At 34.0% G+C, this 22424-nt stretch overlaps 1 protein-coding gene across 5 annotated transcripts in view; it reads right to left on the bottom strand.

Moving 5' to 3' along the window:
- LOC123012805 (growth factor receptor-bound protein 14-like) overlaps nucleotides 1-22424 on the bottom strand; it is a 49908-nt gene that overhangs the window by 19184 nt on the left and 8300 nt on the right. For 2 of the 5 annotated variants that reach the window (XM_044410952.1, XM_044410954.1), the window contains exons 2-6: nucleotides 14685-14812; nucleotides 14470-14629; nucleotides 8236-8366; nucleotides 6702-6782; nucleotides 4520-4699 (exon numbers count right to left, since the gene is read on the bottom strand). In XM_044410952.1, the coding sequence (XP_044266887.1) occupies nucleotides 4520-4699; nucleotides 6702-6782; nucleotides 8236-8366; nucleotides 14470-14629; nucleotides 14685-14812 (680 nt within the window). Of the gene's footprint in view, nucleotides 1-4519; nucleotides 4700-6701; nucleotides 6783-8235; nucleotides 8367-14469; nucleotides 14630-14684; nucleotides 14813-15099; nucleotides 15195-21209; nucleotides 21235-22424 lie in introns of those variants that run through there. The other 3 variants (XM_044410953.1, XM_044410950.1, XM_044410951.1) reach the window with 3 other exon arrangements.

Below are 22424 nucleotides of genomic sequence, written 5' to 3'. Positions count from 1 at the left end.
TGTTGTTGAAACGTTGATTGCGTAATAAAAGCCATCCCCGGAAGGCGAAACAACTTTTCGGAATTTCCACCGCTTTAATTAAATCGGCGGTTTGAGAGTTATTAACAAGAAATGACGATGTGTAGGGAGGATTACTTCTCTATTAAGGGAAAAGATCGACGTCAACTCATTTCTCAACGCCCCTTTCGAAAGTGAAATTTTTCATTATTAAAATGTGACAAAAAATAAAATAGCTGTCTAATACTGGCTTTAAGAAAAAACCTTGTTATCTCTTATCAATAGACACAATCAACTAGACTTTTTATGACATTCTAATTATATCTATTATTAATGTTCGTAGTAATAAACGTATTTTTAACCATCACATAACTTATTATTTTCTTTAAGAAATCAGGAAATCTTTTAGTTTTACTTTACCATTTACCACATCTTAATTTTATCTTTAAAATGAACTATTTCACAACTAGAGATATGAGTGCTAAACTCTATAGTCGCAACTATTTCTTCCTCAACTTGTTGGCCTTGTTATTAATATCCAATCAGAATTGTTTAATTTATTATTTCATTAATAAGTTTTAATTAGAAAAAGAAACAAAATTTAGAACTTCACTTCTTTTACCATTAACGTGAAAGAATCAAGAATTGAAATTAAGTAGTCCCAAGTGACACCCTTTTCCAAAATGGCGTCGCCGACTTCTTCTCTAGCAGTTAAGATAAAGGCGCTGTCGTAAAATCCAACAACTAGCAAATTTTACGATTCTCGCTCGTAAACCATCCATAATGGCCGATGTTTCATTGCGATTGCATCATCCTGGTCTTGATTTTTGATCGAATGCAAGTCGATCGTTGCTAAAAATCTTGTCAATTCCTTCAGTTTATTAACCCCTGGTGTGGTATAAAAGCCAAGACCGTTTCGACCATTCCTTCGAGTGCATAATAATTAATTCTGCGGCTCGGGCCGGCAATAAAACGCATGCCAATGAGGCTGGATGGATGGATGGATTTCGCAAGTGTGCAATTACGTGTGTATGTTTTATTACCGGCGATTTTCTATTCTACGTGATGCCCTCGATAAGGATCTTCGCTGTTGGTTTGCCGCGAACAATAACGAGAGACGACACTTTCAGATACGAAAAATTACGAATAATTACCGCACATGTTTTATCGCATGCTTTGCGCGAGTTGCAAAACAAATAAATGAAAAAAGTGTATGTTTACTCGTGTTTCTTGGCGAAATTAAATAAACTCGGACATTTTCTCAGTAGTCACGATAAAATAATAATAAAACTTTTCTGGAATAACAGCAATAAAATTAATACAACAGCAAACAAACCCGAAAGAAAATCACCAGTCGGATTACAAACAGAACAAATCGGAATTTTCTCTAATAAAGATTTCTATATTTACTCGGCAAATAAGTGATTTAAAACCACTTTGACTGTAATGCTTACACAAATTAACAAGATAAATTTTAGCAACAGACTTTGCCCTTTACTCAGCTTGGTTACACGTAGACGTGACAATTTTTCGTCGTCCCATTCCCGCGTGACGCCACTGCGTTTATCGATCAAATCCAACGTATTTGTTTATGTTATTAGCAAAAAGGGTGTGATGTTTGTATAATGTAATACACATCAACTAAAAAAAATCACTCTTGTTTATAAATTAACATGATCAAAGGAAAATTGAATTGAATAAACGAAGAGAAGAGAGAAGAATATACGAGGGAAGATCAGTATTTACGGTCCCTAACATAGTAGGGTTTAAGTGACGTTGACATAATTTGACATATTTAAAGGTTGATCTTTTGTCACTTAGTTGGTGCAGTTTCAGATTTCTTGCTTGTTTCATTTTAATTTTATTTGAAAGCCAATTGCAAGTAGTCAGTCGTTTTTGCAAAAAATGGAGAAACCTGAAGTGCACGCTGTTATTAAATACCTGCAAAAGAAAGGATTGTCGCCAACGSAGATTTACGAAGATATGGTGGCTGTACTGGGRGAGAATGCTTCTTCTTACCAAGTGGTAAAAAATATGTCTCGAGAGTTTAAACTGGGAAGGCAGACGTGTGAACAAGCAAAAGGTGCTGGTAARGTTATGGCCACAATTTTTTGGGATGCGGAAGGATTCCTGTTGGTTGATTATTTAGAGCGTGGACACACGATAACAGGCTACTATTATGCCAATTTAATTTCAAAACTTCGCGAGTGTATTAAGGAAAAAAGACGGGGAAAKCTGAGTAGGKGAATCCTGTTCCATCAGGATAAYGCWCCGATTCAAAAAAGTCATGTTGCAATGACTGCTATTTATGAAGCAGGATTCGAGTTCTTGGAACACCCTGCTTATTTATCAGACCTGGCCCCTAGTGACTTCTATTTGTTCCCAAAATTAAAAAAAATATCTTCGTGGCAATAAATATGGTGACGATAATGAAGTGATGTCTGCCGTAAACAACTGGTTAGAGGAGCAACCTAAAGAATTTTTTTCTAAGGGTGTCCGAGCATTGGAACATCGTTGGGAAAAATGCATTGCAGTTGCAGGGGACTATGTAGAAAAGTAATCATGTAATTTTTGTTACATCTTGTGTTCTTGTATGTCAGGGACCGTAATAACTGATCTTCCCTCGTATTATTATTAGGGAGAGAAATTGTTCCCGGGACCAGATTGAAAGTGAAATTTACAAAGTGAATATTTATAAGCCTATTAACTCGAAATAATTGACGATGAATGTATTATACGCAAAATCGCGTTCCAAACTTTGGGCGATTTAATTAAAATTAATTGTAGCGACTAAACCGATAATTATACACATGGACGGACACGAAATTGTAACGACATACATACAATGAAGGAAAAAATTCGAGGAAAACGACAATTACGCAATTACGAATATTAATTGGACCAAATGTTAGAAAAAGAAAGGTTAATATGCCGGAAATGTTGAATAATAACGCCGCTATCTCACGGATAATGACATATAACACGAATCTAGTACAAAAAACTTGCATTTTTTTTTAATTTTCAGTGTTAAAATACTATTAAAATACCCATTTAAAAGAACAATTTTTCACATGAGATGTCATTGGTATGAAAAAATCAAACTTAAAATCACCGCCTGATATTATGTCAAGCTCACAACCTTTTTTGACCTACAAAAGGGAGATAATTATTATTAACATTTTGACGAAACTTTTTATAAAGTATTATTCTAATAAAACCCCTTGTTTTAAAAAATACACCCTGCAATCTATCACAATGTGTACGCTGCATTATCATCTTATCATCGTTTGCAACATCGATCCACCGCCATCCCACCTCGATGCCTAGGAGGTTAATAAACTAGTTGCAGTCATTTGTTTAAATCGAAGGCCAATTAATTCAAATTTTTACTCGTGATTCATTTCTAAATCCGATTCTAATTTTGTCAACTTCCGAAAAAATCCCACAAGTTCACCTCGTTATGTAATGAAGACTTTCGAAATCCTTTGACCTTGTTACGGCAAAAAAATCTTCGGCACCCACCCGATTTGGTCTATACACAATCGATCAATTCGAATTAATCTAACATTATCTTCACCACGGGGGCACCCCATTGTTGACACAAAAACGATTTTTTTAACATTGGCCAATCCCTTGGTCGCATGTCGAATCTTCATTAATCAATTTTTAATGCAATAAATTACATTGTGTGCTTTCGTGCACGATGCATTTGTTTGTCGAAAAATAAAACTTGACCCCAAAAATACAATTGCCCATAATTCCCTATTTCGGAAATTTAGGTTCGAACCCACGTTTGATATTTAAATAAAATAATAGCACATTACGCAACAAGAGTTGCGTGTTAATCGCTTGACAACTCAATGATTGTTGTGTTAAAAGTTTGTTAAAACGATTTATATACTGTTTTATTCTTATTTCTTTATTAACGTAACTTGACTCAATTACGTGCAACTCATTTTGAGGATTTAAAAAAAAAATCAGATTTTTGCTTGTCATCTCGTTACATCAGTCAAAAGCTGTTTCGCTTTCGGAGAAATTCTGCAAAAAAATTATGCATTCGCTTTCTAATCTACTCATCAAAACCGTCGACAAATTGACAGAAAAGTTCAAGATTCTCGGTCGGTTTGCGATTTGTGTCACTCCTATTAAAGATTCTCTCTTGATTTTTTCGTCGTGCTGCTAACGAAAAATTATTAAAGTGTTAAATTAAATTATCTCGCGAGTCAGTGGAGCGTATCTCTTTCTCCCGATACAATCGTCATTACCATTTCATTAAACGTCTGTTTCAAAGTGTATACTCGGTGACCACATAAGTGATTATAATAAATGAAAGAATAATTGAACCGTAAAAACCTTGAACAAAATTACGACACGACGAAAAAAAAAACTTCTTGCAAGAGAAAAGAATTCTAGCTTTTTGACGGCTCGATATGCAGCAAAACCGTATTACTCACCGTGTTAGTATATAACCTTGGTTACTGCTTAGAAACAGGTGTTTGTAAAGAAAAATCGTTCGACTCACCGAAGTTTCCCTGATTTTTGCAGCCCTTAGGAATTTTGCCAACACTTGGATCTTGTACGAGAGATAAAGCTTCTTCTCGCGGAGTAACAGAAAGGCCTTACCCCAGGCCTGTTTCTGTTGATCTTTAATCCACACTTGCGAAAAAACCACCGGCGATTTTCCTTCTTGTAACACGAGATTCTGCAAGGTTAAAAGAATTATTTCATTACAAAATGTTACTTTGAAGCACTTTGCGATACCGTAATTACGGGCAATTATTCTTCAATTGTTGGACTTTTTTTTCGATTGAAGAGAAAAAAGCGAGTAATTTTTATGTCGTTCGAGTGTATAATTAGATGATAAAAAGTGAAAATATTTGCATAGTTGACTCACTTTATGTATTCAAGCTTCAAATGGTGTAAGTCTAATAACAAAACTAAATCATCTTGCCACTTCAAGGACAATATTTTAATCCGCAAGTTCCTATAATTGACCCTTTATTCAAATTTTAATAAATGACCTTCGAAATGTTCGAGATCGCAGTCATAAAAACACGGAATCCGTTAGAAAACATCAAACTTCGTTATTTCAATCACAAATCTCGAAAAAAAAAACGGGTTTCGAATATACGGAAGTTGGTGAGGGAAGGTCACAAATAATTTTTCTAAAGACAGGATATGAGATAAGTGCTGTCAAGTCGTTGAAATATTTTACAAGAAGTGGAAACACTAGAACGGATGCGAATAGACAAAGCTCAGCATCCGGCCTTATACAAATTTTTGAAAAAAACAGTTGACCTTTTTTATTTTTGAGGTAAATAACCAGAGCTGCTCCTGGAAATCCAATTCCGTCCCAATCAAGCGAACGGAAGGCCCGATTCGATTCGAAAACGCAAAAAATCAAATTTACCGGGCGTAAATCAGGTCAGGATTATTTTTTTTTATTGCTCATTTCTTCGACGACTTTGGTTTCTTCTTCACGCTCCAGTGACATGAATTATAGTAGTTGTTTACAGTATTAAAATTTTGTTGTATGTTTCGATACGCGAGTAGGATGAACAAGATGAGAGAAGGAAAAAAATTTGGCGATCAACAGTACGGAAAATTATATGGTTCGCCTATAATTTTTTTTTCTCTCTCGTAGGACTAGTAATAGCTTTTTGTTTATGAGGTGTGTGGGTTCTCAGTATTGGCCACATTTTGATTTTGATTATGCTAATTGCGCTCACAATCGAGTTATATCATGGTTTAAGGAGAGTGCGTAATGATGTTGCTACACACCGAGTTGAACGAACTCTTTTCTTTTAGCCATTTCAAGGACTGAAAAATCACTTTCGTAAAGTCGAGAATTTCGATTTGATTAGCAGCAATTTGTTAGCTCGTTAAAAAAACTTATTATGACGACAATTATTTTGGGTAATAATTAAACTACAAAAACAAAACATGTAGATATAAGTGATTAACACAAATTCAATTTATTCTATTTTGATAAGTGGAGATATAAATTTTGAAAAATTGACTCTATCAATAAACCATAAATGGTGTAACCTTTAACTCGACTTTTATTTTTCATGGTCAACTAAGGGGATGAATTTTCTTCATATCTTTCTACATAATGTATAAACTTCCGTGATTTTAAACCGAAATTTATCACACAAATAGATAAATTAAAGCGAGAATTAAATTTATGTTAATCAATGCAGAAAAAGTAACAGCAACAGAAAAATGCACTTACGAYACAGGACGGTAAATAACTCTTCCTATATCAAGTTTTAGAAAAAAAAAWTTAAACAAAGATTAGATCACTCTTTATTAACCTTCAGAAATTATAGTACCTATTACCTATTATAGGTGGTGCGATTTTTATGTCACACAGTGTATTTTTGAGTTTTTTAGTAATTGTTCGAAAAAGAATTTTTTGAGACTGTCATTAACGAAAAATCCGGTTGGAATAATTTTGTGTTATTTTTATCCATTAATCACAAGTTGTCAAATCTATTGTTCACCAAGAGATATTATCTAAGTAAAAACACACCACTTGAAAATTTCTATCCTTATGTGAAAATAAAACATCGAAAAACGTCTCTCATTTTACAAATTGTTTAGAAACAAAAGACAAACTGGGTTAAACAATACATCATTTACTTGATGGAAGCTTCGCTTAACAAATCCGGTCTGGAACGAGTCATTTAACATACACTCACCTGGAGGTAGTTTTCGTTGAAGTTTGTGAGATGAGGAAAGTCTTCCTTGGTGACGTTCAACATATCGGAGGGGAAGAACTGCTGAAAAAGAAAAAATGAAAAGTTTATTAATATTAAAAGTTTCGACGCATTGCAAATAGGCCGTAGAAAGGAAGAGTTGATAAATTATCATAATCATGTAAATATTAATGAATGAGAAGTCGGGAGCCATGAAATGTAATAATAAATTGTTATTTATAGCGTCCTCTTGTCAGACACCAGACAATATATCACTTAGATATTGAGAAAGAATTTTTCAAATTAAATTATTGCCAAGGTTCGTGTCTGAATAATATAACTCATTTTAAACAATAACAAAATTAAAACCGAAATTTCCTTTGTTATAGGTGTCTTACTTAACGAAATAACTCAAATGTTAATCTTTTATTTTAAATAATAAAATTAAAAAAGTATAAATAAACAAAACATTTAACTTTAAAAAGAATTTTCATTATTAAATTAGATTTTTTACAATAAATTATAGAATTCAAGATGAGAGTGACACCTATTGCTTGACGTCAGAAACAATAATAATCAATAAACAAGGCTACAGTTTTCGATAGTGAAAAGAGCGCCATCTACGAAACGCTATAGGTTGGAATTACAGGTTCCCAACTAAACAAACCGTTGGTTCACAGTATACCGACGGATGGCGCCACATACCCAATACCTTAAAAATCGTCGAATTAATTCGTTATTGCATTGAATTTTATGGCATATTTAACAAATCCTTATTAAAATGATACATTTCTAGTAAATATGTAATACGGAGCTCAAGTACAATCGTCTATAATTTAATTCTTGCACGTTTTATATTTTTCGCAGCGCAAATTTTCTATTCCGGACAGATACCTACATAAAAATATTAATTAAAGTTATCATTAGTGAACTAATTTTTCAGTTTATTTGATAACAAATTAACCTAGCTGTTCATAAATGTTGATAAAATCCTAGTTTTTCTGATACAAATCTATAAAAAACTTGATTAAAATGTCGATATTATTAAAATTACCATTAGGGGAATGTTTTTAAATACAAAATTAAACCAAATTTACAATAAATTAAGTTTGTCCTCTGTTATCATCTGATCCATTAGCCTTAATTAAAAAAAATCTCGACATCAAAAAGTCAAAAAATTCAAGTTCAAGAACGCGACGAAAAGTCAGTCAAAACAAATCAAAATTTTGCCAAATCATTTCCCACATTAATTTCTTTCCAAAGTGAAATTTTTAAAACGTGACGTCAATTCGATAAAACCCTTGTTATTGTAACAATTTCATCGACGAAAACAGAATTTTTCCGCGTCCCACAAACTAGGACTGACAAACATAAATTCAAGTGTTGCACCCAAATTCCATTCGTCAAAAACAAACATCGGTGCGAAACCGCAACCGAGATAATAATTTATATTTATACACCGGCGTAAGTCAACACCCAGCCAGAAAAATCTTCTATTTACAAATAGTCGAGGACCACCTGGAAATGATATACTTACTTGTGGATTGTGGAAGAACTCGTATTTCCTGTAGTCTTTTCTGAAAACGTATCTAAATTGGGCGTGTCTCGAATACCCCCTCATATCCCTCGATGCTTCAAGTACGTATTCGTGATCTTCGAATGAGCGTTCTGAAAAAAAATGCAAGAAAATATTTACACTGCGATAAACGTTCCAACAGAATAAAACAACGGCCTCGAAATTTATCGTTTAATTATCACCGAGACAATTAAGGAAACCCCAAACCCCAGCTCGGATTGACCAATAAAACCTAACAGAGTCCCAGAGTAATCTCGCAACGTAACAGGTGTCACTATTGACGATTTGATAAGATCGCCTTTGGGATCGGGACAAAAAGGTCGCTGAAATGGGTCATTAGGGCAATCGACGTTCGGGTGGGTACGTGTGCAGCGGAGGCGTGGGTTAAATTCGATTTAACCCAAAGGTCAATCGAGTAATTATTGCACAATGCAGAGGAGTAACCTTCAAATTGCGATCGTCTAAACGAAAAAAATCAAATCAGTTTAGATTGAAACAGATGAATATTAACTATTACCAATTGTCAGTTGTTATAAAAGGGCAAAGATTAACAAACTAAAATAAAAACACAAAAAATTTCGTCACAACCCGAGCTAACCTATACGAGTCAATTTTTGTTTGGAAAGCTTATCGAATAGTATCAAAATAATACCGTGAAAAAATATCGAAAACAACAACATATCTTGTTTACAAAATAAAACCATCATTATAAATATGACTCCAGTGAATTGATTTTTTTTCTTAGTAATTATTTAGCAAAAAATCGACACTAATTACGTTTTTAACAAATTAATATTTTAATTAAATGTTATTAACTAATTAAAGTCGTTTTTAATTAATAGCGGTGTTTGATAGGTCGATAACAATAATTTGCTAAATGCATTAGCGAGAAACTGTTGTCCTTTTAAACATCTGAGAATTGAGCTTGTAAATTATTGTTTTTTTATTAGTGATCATTGTGTTGTTCATATTAAAGAAGAATATTAATTTAATTATCTAAGACTGATTCTCATTAATTGCTGTCTTTTAATATTGCAATTATAGCTCAACCTCTTTAATCCGAAACTTTTGTAATCCGAACAGCGAGTGCATCGAGATATAATCCGAACAGCAATAACAATTATTCTCAATTTTTATAAAATAGCTCCATATATGTATTATGCTTGTTTTTCCTAGGTAGTAATTAAACATAATCCTGAAACTTCCATCTCTCTAATTTACATRCCTACATACTACCTGTTAATAAAGTGAGTGTAAAAACTAATTTACATAAATAAATATTGAATTAGACCATCTTATCGTTCTTTTAGAAAAGATGAAGAAAAATGTCAAGAGGTTGAGACAGTTAGACACAATCAAAACTAAATAACTAAATTTAATAAATTCTTTACTCTTCAATAAATCCACAATACAATAAAACAATGTTTGATTTTACTTTTTTTTTAAATAAATACATACGAGTATATTCCAAATGTTTGATTGTTTTAATAGAAAAAAAGTTAATTCAATTATTCGAAAAATCGCTAACCCTTTGCAATAATTAGTTTGGATTATAGGTTATATCTACTGTATCTGTTTTCTCGTGATGTTTAGCCAAGCATACATATAAATAAACTCTCCGTTGTTACTGCACATAAAGTAAAAATAATTATTATTTCCACACTTTTAACAATGACAAATTCTTTAAAACCTCGCAAAAAACAGTGTTTTTGGTCAAAACATAAAAAAAAATGGTGACCTGGACAGCCAGTATACATATTTTTCTCTTCTCGGAATAAAATTTCCATCGCGGCAAATCCCAGCTTACAAACTCCCGCGATCGGAAATCCATCTTTGTAAAACTCAAATATGTAAATATTTTTAATCCTCTTCCTCTCATCGTTTGAATATCAACCAGCCATCCCATCATCATCAACCCTCCCTCTCTAAAATTCCAGTCATGTTCTTGAACTAATTCCGCATTTTCTAGCGTATGATGATGCATCTCCTATAGAGTGCATTTGCAACCCGATCGAGACGACAACTCAGACGATTCTTCCCGTCATAACAATTTTAGTAATGCGTAATTTGAAACGAATAACATTCGCAGTAACAGAGCAAGCACATTATTTCCTCGCCTCGCCTCATGCCAGATTTAAAACATTTTGAAACGTGAAACTTTCAACGACCGTCTGCTGCGCATCACAACAAAGCTTCTCGACCCGTCTCGTCTACGTCTTGACACAACAACGGCGGTTTTAATCAAAAAAAGAACGCATAAATAATAACAAAAATCAATTTTATTATCTTGTTTTCGTTTTCACGCAAAATATTTCGATTTTATCTCCGTTCCATTACTTTTATGGGACCGTGTGTGCAATAAAAAACGCCTATATTGCATGCTGACCTGTCAATTATTACGCGATATTGGACCGATCGTGAAAACACACTCCACGCACTTTTTACTCGATTTGGCGTTTTTCCCGAATTAAAAAGATGTGCCCTCCATCAAAGACCTTTAAAAAATAATTATCCCTTTTTTGGAATCGTTTATTACATCGAAAAGGGTCAAGATTCGACTTCTTTTCTCTGCCAGATTTCCTGATTTACCGATTGAATGGAAATCGAGGGGTGGACACACAGCCATTTTTCTATGAAGATTTCGAAAATACTATCTAGTGTAATTCTTTTACGTCTAGAGAATTTGGTTTTGCAATTTATTTAAAATTCTAACTTTTCGCATTACACATGAAACGTGTCCACCCCTCAGTGGAAATACCCGGAATTTCTACCACCACGCACGAAAAATAACAGACACGTGCCAAATAAAAATAAACCTTCCGATTGGAAACGTGAACTTGTGCTTTTGAAAAGGTCATCTTTACAAAACTCTTATATAAAAATTTATTTTACCCACCCTACAATTACAATTACACGAATAATATTTTTTTTATCAAATCAGTATTTTCGTATCTAAAATTACAGAAAACGAGACGATGTGACGATAAAACTCGACAGTTACCATATGTTGTTATTTGTCAAAGAATCCTCGGTATCATGTTATTACTTAAAGCACTCGTAAATAACCTTATTTTGAACATTGTTGACGTTTTTAATTTAAGCTTTTATGACATTCACGCAGAAAATCCAAATCATTTCATTAAACATTCCGTCGCGCTTAATTTAGACAAACGACACGATTTCGGGAAACTCCATTCACTTTGTTGCATCTTTATTAGCATTTTAACGTGGAAAGAATATCTAATAAAATCGGAACCTTAACCGAAATTCGAGAAGCGTGACGAAATCTACGATAAAAAAAATTCGACGCAATTTACTTTATCAAACGATGACCACGAAATAAATGGCGCCGGTATGAAAAGGAATATTTTTACCTACATTTACCGGACGACTCCCCGGAGTTTGTTTGGTTCCGGCGGCGTCAACATCATGTTTATTCCATTTTCGTTTTGAAAAATACAACCGAGGTCAAGGGAAAGATGTCACTGTCACGAGGTAGACCGAAAAGCGAATTTTTATTTACTACAGACTTGATGAAAAACGTCATGAGGTCAAGGATTGTAAAGCATCAACAGGAAAAATCCAATAGCTTTTATCTCGGCATCATTAATGTTTCAAAGAATTTTTTTCACCCCACTTTACGACCCAGTTTTTAACACCTCTAGTGACTTGACCTTCGACACCCACCTTCGAGGGGTTGAAAGCTGATCATAAATTTCTCACAAATTTATACGAGTCGGCTTTTTAACCGAATAATTCATCGATAAGATGAGTTGCGTTTTATCTTTAAAGAAATTAGAATTTTTGCCAAAAATAGATCGAAGAGGATTGGATTAGGAGCCTTGAGATTTCTTAACTTGATTAAATAAAAAAATCGTAGCAAATATTTAATTTGATAAACTTCTTAAATAATAAATGTTTTTTTTCTTCTGTAGAATGCAGGTAAACATCCTATTAATAGTCACGAATTCTGGTAACTCTCTTCTAAAATGCTAATGGATGCAAAACTATCTCGACTTGCATTTTTCTCGGAATGATGCTGCATTTTTACAGAAAAATAACTGGATTTTTCCGGATAAAAGAAAAATGTATAATACATAAATCAGGTGTTATCTGTCATACTTGTACTTTTCCTTGCTCTAATCGTAAATTTTTCTAATCACTTCATTTAAAACCAATCTAAATAACAGAGGAAGTTTCATTTGGTTACGATTTTACGCAAAATAATTAGAAAACAATTTAAAAGAATGTAATGGAATCCGAACAACTTCGTTAAGTATTCGCACTTCCCGTTTGAGTGAAATTACGATACGTTGGGGAGGTTACAAAAGCATGACGAAGATAATTAAAAACGCCCTTGAAACATAAAAATTAAGTCTAATTTTAAGTTAGAAGGGCATTTTCCCGAATTTTTGCGGTCATCGGAAGCCAAAGCAGTGACTCATGGACCGGAAGCGACAACCCGACTCCTAGAATCTTCCGGAAGCGCCAATCGACAAAGCGGTTCCTTAGCTAACCTCCTATATTTTTTCCCATGTTTTTGCAGGGGTTTCTGCCCTCTCAAAAATGACATTAATCAGTTAAACGAAGCATAAATTTGTATGATAATTACTCCTAATAAATAACTTGTTTGTTCCATAAACGAATTTCCTGTTATTAAATATTGTATTTAATTAAACGAGACACCCGTGTAGGTATACAGGGCGATTCAGATAAGATAATGAGCCTGACGATCTGGCGATGCAACCCAAAAAACAAATTTCATTTACGTTTTGATCTAATTTTAATTACAATTTGCATTTGCAATCCAAGTTATCTTATGTTGCTCTGATGGTGCTTWGACAAGCAATTTATGATTTATAAAAAAAACTGTTTGCCTACCTTTAATGTTTCATTATTTCATACATTTTGTATTGGGTTTACACCAAAAAGACTTCTCTAATTTCTCTATCATTCCGCGAGAACTGAATGGCACTAATAATCGTTCTCTGCACTGATGTCAGAGTGACACAAGATGATAACTTGGATTCAACTGGCAAATCCTAATTGAAATTGGATCAAAGGCGCAAATAAAATTTGTTTTTTGGGTTGCATCGCCAGATCGTTAGGCTCATTATCTTATCTGAATCGCCCTGTATATGAATTTCTTTTCGGGGACGCTCTATTTATAATTCCAGAGGCACACACGAATGCCTTTTAATCATGTTATTGCCAAGTAACGTGTTATTCAAATTCATATACAGTAAATATTTTCCGACCTAACGAAGCGACTGTTTCAGATACACACACATGGGCGACACTAAAAACCATGAATGAGAATGCAACCAACACACAACGTTGTAAAACCGATTTTGTTTAGATGTCTTGAAAACCTACGCCACCTACCCTACCCACGAAGGCGGCGGCATCAGTAGCGTCGGCCGTCCATCGACACGTTTCGATTTGCAGTTCCCAACAAGGAAACGTTTCCTGGATCTTCGACTGCAGCTGCTGCCACCCACGACATTTTCCAACCGGATTGAACCTCGCCCGGAATGTGTGAAAAGACGCCCGGAAAAGATTTTTCAGTTGAAGACGAATAAATGAACAAAAGATTAAAACAAACACCACGCTATTGTGACAAAGAAACGGAATTTTTTAACAAACACCTATATTTTTTTTTTATTTCTACACAAGAAAATATAAATCCTGAAAAGTGTATTCTTTCGAAACACTGTTGGGAGTGGATTAAAGTCGTGAAAAATTGTCCTGAGCCCCGCTTATCCTTATAAATCGCCCACTTTTACTTCCACTCATTCTTCCCTTTATGCCATCTTCGCATTTAATTTATTTAATTTTTATCGGCAATAAAAATCAAGACAAATCGATTTCGAGCAGAAAACGAACTCTCTCCGAGATCTTCCCTGTGTTTTAATTCACGACATCGCATCGGCAAATGGCCGTCTTGCCTGCCGGCTGCCATTTTGCTGAGGTTAATGAGCTTTTGAATGTAATAAACAAGTTACGATTATGTGTACGGCTCGTCCATCAACGTTTTCTCATTGTTTCGGCTTCTTAAGGATAACGATTTTTTTTGTTCGTCTTTATTTTTAGCCTTCGCATAAATAAGAGAGTTATTTGTCGGTTTTGACGTAGGTCGTGCTTACCACGGACTGGTTCTCGCATAAACAAGAACTGGAAGTTGCGTTTACTCACCTAAACCGTATTCTTTCCAATGTTCGACGATGCTCCAATTGACACTTTTTGACACGCGGTTTTTGAGAGCTAGAAGTTGGCACAAGTCACTTGCACAAAGATTTCGTTCGACTATGACTGTTTGGTAACTGCCATCGTCGTTGTAGAAAACCATTTCCTCCTACAAAAAACAATTAAAACTCTACAAAAAATAAGAATCAATCACGAGAGTATACCTCTTTTTCATTTGTCGCGTTATCTTTATCTTCCGATACGATTTGATAATCGAGGAAATTCTCATTGAGGCGTTCGTAGCCGGATGCTTCCACACATACACACTTCATCCTCGGAAAGCGGCACCAGTCTGAAACAAGAAACAAATTTAATATCAAACTTTGTGATCAAGTTTTCATTTCTCTAGTTTATTAGTTTTTCCAACTTGTGACATATCGAAAATTGCATCATTAATTTCCTGTCATCAATGAGGACGACAATAGTGAGTTTTCATTGATAAGGAACCGTCCGATTTTTCTTTCGGGAGGTTATCACATTTAAAAAAATCTAATCATAGTCTTGTCTTCCGATTTGCGTCACGTCTGACGTCAGAAGGGTTAAATCTAATGGAAAATTCATTTTTCCTCGATTACTCACAGATACTTTTCAACATTTTAAACATGGGGGTGTCACTGTCGTGTTTCAATTTTTTTTTCGCAAAACAAGCCACTTTTGTCATTCCAGGCTGAACTAAAAACTCGAACTGAATTCGATATCCACTACTTTAAAAGATTTATCAGAATCGTGCTTACGAAACGCAATAATTTTTTTTAAATGCTGATTATTATTTTGTGCGATAATATTACTATAAAAACAATAAGTAACGGTCAACGCAATCGTATGTTGCAAGAAAAAAAATATAAATAAACATAGCGGTGTCATCAAATTTTTTTGAAAAAATTTAATTGATGATAAAGCTGTCCCTGAAAGTGACTTAATCGCTTGTTATTGAATCGTCCCACCATGTCGGGACAATTGTTAAAGATGACTAATGTTAAACTGTCAATTGTGTGTTATTTATAAGGATATAGGACCTCACAAACAATCCTCGGTTTGATTAACACTAATTAAATCAAAAACTAGCTCGAAACTGCAGAATTCTTAACAAACACCTGTTCTTGCACCAATTTAACATTTCCGGCGTCCATTCTATCAATTAGAAAAATTTCACTATAGACAAAACACTGAAAAATAATAGCTTTGAAATGTCATTATAAATAATAACGCGAAAACACAAACACATCGACAGTGATGAATTAGTACATTATTTCATCACTAACTGTTACGTGCTAAATTTTTGCGACATTACTCGGCACGATTCCAAAGGACTCTGAAAAAGACGCGATAAATTTCCGGACCTCCTACAACGCGCTTTTCACCCGGAGCAAAATGGCGCAATTTTTAGAAAACCGGAAATCGGGATTGTGATCGATCGAGGTGTAATTGTTCCTTTTTTTGCCTTTCTTTTCGACTTAGCACCCGTGTTTTTTATCTCGATAAAATTAATTCGTAGTTCAGATTCTTATCTTCATTTGCCATTTTTTTAATTAAAATCTGAGATAAAGATGCAGTGAAGTTACATAATGCGAGAATTGCAAAAAAAAGATGTCTTTTTCCCCCAATTTAATTATATCATGGTTTAATTTGCAAATAAAACATAATATAGATGATTTCTCAATTAGTAGTCTATCCTCTTGTTTTTTGATACTTCCATTAAGTTACAAAAATCACTTGTCTAATGAAAATTAATCAACTTTCCCCTCTGTTTCCTCCCTCGCAACTTCGCTTTAAAAACGTCGACAATCCGTTAACGGTGTACGCAAATTCATTCATTGTTTATACCTGTACGTGAGTTGTGACCTCGCGAGACCCGGAATATTGCACGCTACTCGCTCACGAGAAAGAAACTCGTTAATTCCGAGTCTCATGCAAGACAGGTAAGCGATCACGCCATCATATCGAGCCCGAGAAAAACTGGTAAACATAAGATGGGCGTCGATTGCGTGTGTCAAGCCAACGAATGGTATTTTTCTTTTCTTCTTCGTCGTTTCTCTTGTCGTATCCATCTTCGGATCCTTCGAGGAAATCAGCTAGACGACCGCTTCGACGAATCTATTTCTGGTTGGCGAAATGGCCAGACCCGCATTGCTAGACGAAGACGTCGTGTGTGCAACGCCGACAAAGGAATCGCGGGTCAAAAGGAAAATGCCAACGAAAAAATAAAAGGGGGATCGGTCGCCGGTGAGGTTTGTTGAACTCGGAAAGCCGCCGGACGGCCAGCTTTGGGACATTTTTGTCAAGACGATTTTTATTTTTCGATCTGACAAGTCGACTAGAAGGAATAATATCAGAACTCTTATCATTCCGAACTACGAGTTTTTGTTTTTTTTTTTGGTCTTTTTTGTTCTACATTATCACTGTTTTTTTACTAGACTATAACAATTATTCTACTCAAGGCACTATCTAATCGCTATAAACACTTTTTTCTTCTATTCTGTTCTGATCACTCCACTTCAAAAACATTTTAAAAATGTGCATAGTCGAAAAACGTATATCTATATAATTAATTAACCCAGCCTTGTACGCAGCATTTACTTTACTTCTCATTCATTTTCGTTATTTTTTCTTCTAATTAATATTTTATAGCTAATTAATAGCAAAAACATATTTTTCTATTTCGGTGTTAGAACAAGTCTATTCCAGCACCCACATAACGTCATTTGAGTGCTGGAATAAGTCGTTGGCGTTAATTTAATTTTAGTGACGGACTTTCTTCACAATTCATTTTCAAATGCGAAAATAAGAATTATTTTTATTTTTCCGCCTATTCGTAAAATTATTCCACATAAATGTCGCCAACCAAAATTCTCTAGAAAAAAAAAATTTAGTTTTTTAATTTATAAAATGATATAAAGCGGCAAAATAGATAAAATAGTATAAAGCACTTGTTGCAGAAGGTTCTTCAAGCACTCATGTGTTCCTCAACTCGCCGCTACGCGGCTCGTTTCGGAATTTCAAATTTGTGCTTGAATAGATACCTTCCGCAACTTGTACTTTAATATACTATTCTTTACCAATAGGTTGGAGGTACAAAATAAAATACAAAATTTTTGTAATATTTCTAATAAATAATCTCGAACCTTGACAGTACAGTTACGGAATTTCGGGCAGTATTTTTCTGTCACAAAAAGTTCACTCTAACCAACTTTTTACTGTCATCATGACTGACATTTGACAATTAAATTTTTCTGTCAGTCACGCTATTTTATAAGTCAAAATGACATAAACATGACAAGAGTAAAGGTTGTTTTAGAGTTTACATTGTGAAAATGACAAAGTGCCCGAAATTTTAATTCCGAAACTGTACATACAGGTGCGCCAGAACTTGCGCCCCAGAGAAAAATGTCATATGTGTTGGAAAAACAATTTTCCAAGTTTTTTTGCTACAGGCTATTAGAAGAGGAAACAAGGAAGCTGTATCCTAAATTGTAACTCAGTTCAATGTTATTTGTGGCTTTTATAGGCAAAATTTTTGTACCTTTACTAAATAATTGTAAAAAAAAACATCAGTATCATTAAATAGACATAAAAAATGTCAAATGTCAAAAAATGAATGTCAAATTTTTTTGTCAGATAGATTTTTAAACATTTTTTCCATGTTCCTGGTGTCTTTCTTATCTTGCTTCAAATTTTTCTCTGGAGCGCGAGTTCTGGCGCAGCCTGTATAACATAACTTCATCTAATTGAATTTCCAACACTAATAGCTTATACGTATTGTTTCAAGGGTAGGTACATAAAATACTCTTATCTCGGTATTTTGTCATTTTTGACAAATTTGTCTATAATAATTTTTGAATTCTGATACACTGTTAGACTGTTAGTGTAGGAAAAATTTTTTAAAGACAAGTTTTTTAGGTTAAAAATCGTGGTCTATTAAATTCTCTCTCCCTAATGGTCGCTCAAAACTACTTTAACTAATTTAAACTAACTATAAAACTCTTGTTGTCTTAATAGCTATAATAGTATATTATAATACTAGTTTATAAGCAAGCCTTTAAAACACGCACGACGCGTCAGCGGAGCACTAAATTGAAGTCTGTATAATCCTCTATCGTTTAATCAATTAGAAATATTTTATTTTGGGCCGGCCCTAAAACTTGGGACAGGCTGTACTTAGATGTTATTGACAACCTACTTTATAAAACAGCGTATATGTATTAACGACAACATAAGGGGTAAGAGGTATGCACCATAGAAACAGTTTAAGATATCAGTGTTGGAAAAAAAATATTAATATGAATTTATACAACAACAAGTTGTTCTTCCCATTTATTGTATTGTATTTCACCTACTTTAGAAGTAATGTAAAAGCACAAAATAATAATTTTTTAAACATTCATTTTTTATATTTAACCAATTTTTTATTTTTGTATGTATTTAATTTAAAAGAAAAAATATTTCTGCATAAAAACTAAAAACGGTTCATGAATTGACGAAAAAATGAGAAAGTTGATAATTTTTTTAAACCATTTTTCCTACGAGAACGGTAACGGTAATATATCCGGTAATACCGGATATACGGCGCAAAGATGAGTCAAGTAAGACGACTAATTTAATTTGACGCATTTTTAAATTAAATTGTGTTACCGGAGCTAAATTTTGTCCCCGCCTGTCTAAAAATGATCTCTTCGAAAACAAATGGAATTTCCTGTTTGTTCGTTGTTCCTCGCCTCCAAAGCGGCAAAAACAATTCCAACGCGTTCCGTGACGTCAAAAATTAATCAATCCGACCACAGAAAACACGAAAAAAAAACCTAATTACTAGAACATGAGTCAAACATCGTAACTGAAAAAGTAGTTATTGTTATGTATGAGCGTGTAATAAACGTTCACAGCATTATTACACGAACTGCTCGATTAATTCACTAACGGACATACACACACGCACAATAACAATAGTTCGTCTCTCCTCATGAATGAAAAAAACTTTCACATAAACTAAGCAAAGATTCCAAGGGTTATTTAACGAAAATGGCTGACCATTAACCAGTGACGTGAAAGGCTATTTTTCGAGTCGCCGGTGTTAATTAAATACGACCTGGGGGCCTCGCGACGTTGCATCATCCGTTCATTCATGTCCGACTTAATTTATGCCTTTGAATTGGCGCAAGTATTTCACAGTTTGGCAGATCGGTGGCGTTTTGCAATCGATGATCCGTTAGTTCGCTTTTTTCGTAATGTCTTTGTCGTTCCTTGTGATACAAGCAACACTTTGTTTGAAAGAGCAAAGTGTGTCGCTCTATAATAAAATTGCACAACGCCTGCACTGTAAACATGTTAATAACAAAATGATCGAATCGGTTCTTGTGAAACGATATTTTAACAATGTTATTAGGTGCGACGCCGACAAAACGTCAGATTCCCAACTTGGAGAATTTTATTTCAAGGTGATATTTACGTATGTATGCATTGAGATGCACATACAAATTTCTCATCTGATTTATCCTTACAAGGTTACGATGGCAAGGACAAATTTGCTTATCACTTACGTAATTTCTGGTTTTCGAGTATTCGCGGAATGCATTCAAGTCCGAAAGTGGAAAAATAATATACCGCGAATTCGATGACGGTATAATATTTTCTTAAAGCTATAATTCTAATAACAGATGTTTTGAATGCATCAACCGCATTGCAGAACAAACTTTTTACAAGCGATTATGGAAATTTGTTCCTGGAAAATTGGATGATTTTCTAAAATCTTGCCAAATTTGGCAAAGTTACTACTTTTTAACGTGGTTGTAAAATTTTTCCTTGGAATAAAGAAAACATAACTGTCAAACAACATTTGTGGTTCGAAACGAAAAACATATTTCGGACGGAAGCTCAAAGTGAATTAAGTTTTAAGTAGATTAAAATTTGGCACCAGACACAATGCACAAACATTAAATTATTCTGATAAAAAAGCTTAAAAAACTCATTTTTTAAATTATGATTAAAAATTTTGTCGATTTTGTTACTAGAATTGTTTGCTGTAAAAACGGCTAGAAATTCGAGGCACAATTTTCATGGTGTTAAAATTTGTCATTGAATTTTTCTTCTCTAGCTTTCTTTACACGGTGACATTTCAATCAAAACTTGGCAAATTTGTTTTTCGAGCGTTCCACATTAACGATTTCTCACAACGAAAATATTTACATTTTTACGTAATTTATGTTTGTAATATACGGAAACACATTATTTTCTTGTTGTCATTTAATACCTAAGTACTGTTTATAACAAGGTTTTACGTCTCGCATAGTCTGAAATTGCACTTTTGTCGTATATTCGTTCAACTAATTTTATATAATTATTTATTTAACAAGTTTCTAATATTAGAAATAACTAAAATTGCTATTTTCATTTTGTTAATTATAAATTCATCAAATTCAGGTTCAACCTCATCGTATAATTTAGCGCAACGACGTGTCAATAATATTATATTGTCAACTGTCAGCGAATTTGCAATGGTAATATTTTATTTAAGTTAACAAGCACCAACAAAACCAGAAACCACATTGATGAAAAAGCCCCAGATTTCACACCGAGATTTACTACGTGCCGTTAAGAAACCCTCCTATTTTGTACATCACGACTTGTTTACAAAATTCCAGAGAATTTCGTTTACGACATTTAAATTCCGTCTGACTATAGCGTGACCGCATACGTACGTGAACTCATCCGTTTAAAAAATTCTATAGAAAAATCACACACAAAGAAAATATTCTTCCTACACCGAAACTTTCGCACTTTTATTAAAACCCACACCGCAGATATTTCACGGAAAGTATAACGAGGAAAACAACAATGTTGCGGAACTCGATACAATTACACGTTAACGGTTCAATAAATCCCCGATAAACACTGTTTTTACAATGAATGAAAGTACCGAGACAATGGAAATTCGCTCCTATTCAAACCCAAACAAGATAAAATTTTCTCAACCACCGTGTAAGCGCACGTCTAAGGAAACAATCCGTCTTGATGACACATAATTCTTTCATTGTTTACTTCATTTTTTCCACCCAAGTCAACCACGCGTTGTAAACAAACAATCAAAATCACGGTGTGAAGAAGCGACCACCTATGCATAATATACAGTGTGTTTATCCCTAACCTATGCCACTACAGAACGTCGCTCGTTTCTTCGGTTGGTACGCGCTCAACCGTAGCGAAATATCGATCCGGAAACCTTATAACAAGGTTATGTTATGCGATCAATGCGAAAATAGATATTTCGCAATTACGGATGTGTCACCCGGATCGAAACGTCGCCCACCTTCAGATACTACAATTATTATACCAGGAATAGCAACTGATACAATGTTATACAATGTTGAGGTATTTCACTGTTTATGGCGCTATTAAAACACTTGTTGTTTGTTAGGAAGACGACTTTTATTGGCAGCGGTCGAGCTTTGTATAAATCAAAAAACTCATCGAAACCGATTTGTTTTTTAAGAAGCTTGGGGCGGCAACCCCGTGAATAGAGTGAGAAAAACTGCAAAGCATTTCTAGGTTTAAAATCCAAATAAAATATGTTTTGGAAACAATGCGGAAAATACTATTACCACTTAGGAGAAAAAAAAAAAAGAAACAAATTAGTAATAAAATTTTATGTAACAAAATCTAGATTTAAAATAGTATCTCCGGAACTCAAAAAATATTCTTGATTTTCGGAATTTCAACTCATGTCTGTTTTAAACCCCCAAATTAGATTTGTAGCCAAACATTGGAAAACTGTTCCAATTTTTCGACTTAACTCAAACAACCCCATCAAAATTGTGATTTTATGTAACCTACTCGTATGTTATTTTTGCACACAAATCTAAACTGTATCATGCGTACAAAATCTCTATGAAATATTTTGTTGCATTTTTCATTCC

This window comes from Tribolium madens, unplaced genomic scaffold (assembly GCF_015345945.1).
Source record: "Tribolium madens isolate multiple individuals breed KSU strain unplaced genomic scaffold, Tmad_KSU_1.1 Scaffold_96;HRSCAF=242;Tcas5.2_LG5, whole genome shotgun sequence".
In the NCBI taxonomy this organism is placed as follows: domain Eukaryota; kingdom Metazoa; phylum Arthropoda; class Insecta; order Coleoptera; family Tenebrionidae; genus Tribolium; species Tribolium madens.
The sequence above is the reverse complement of the archived record's forward strand: the minus strand, read 5'-3'. Positions and strand labels throughout refer to the sequence as shown.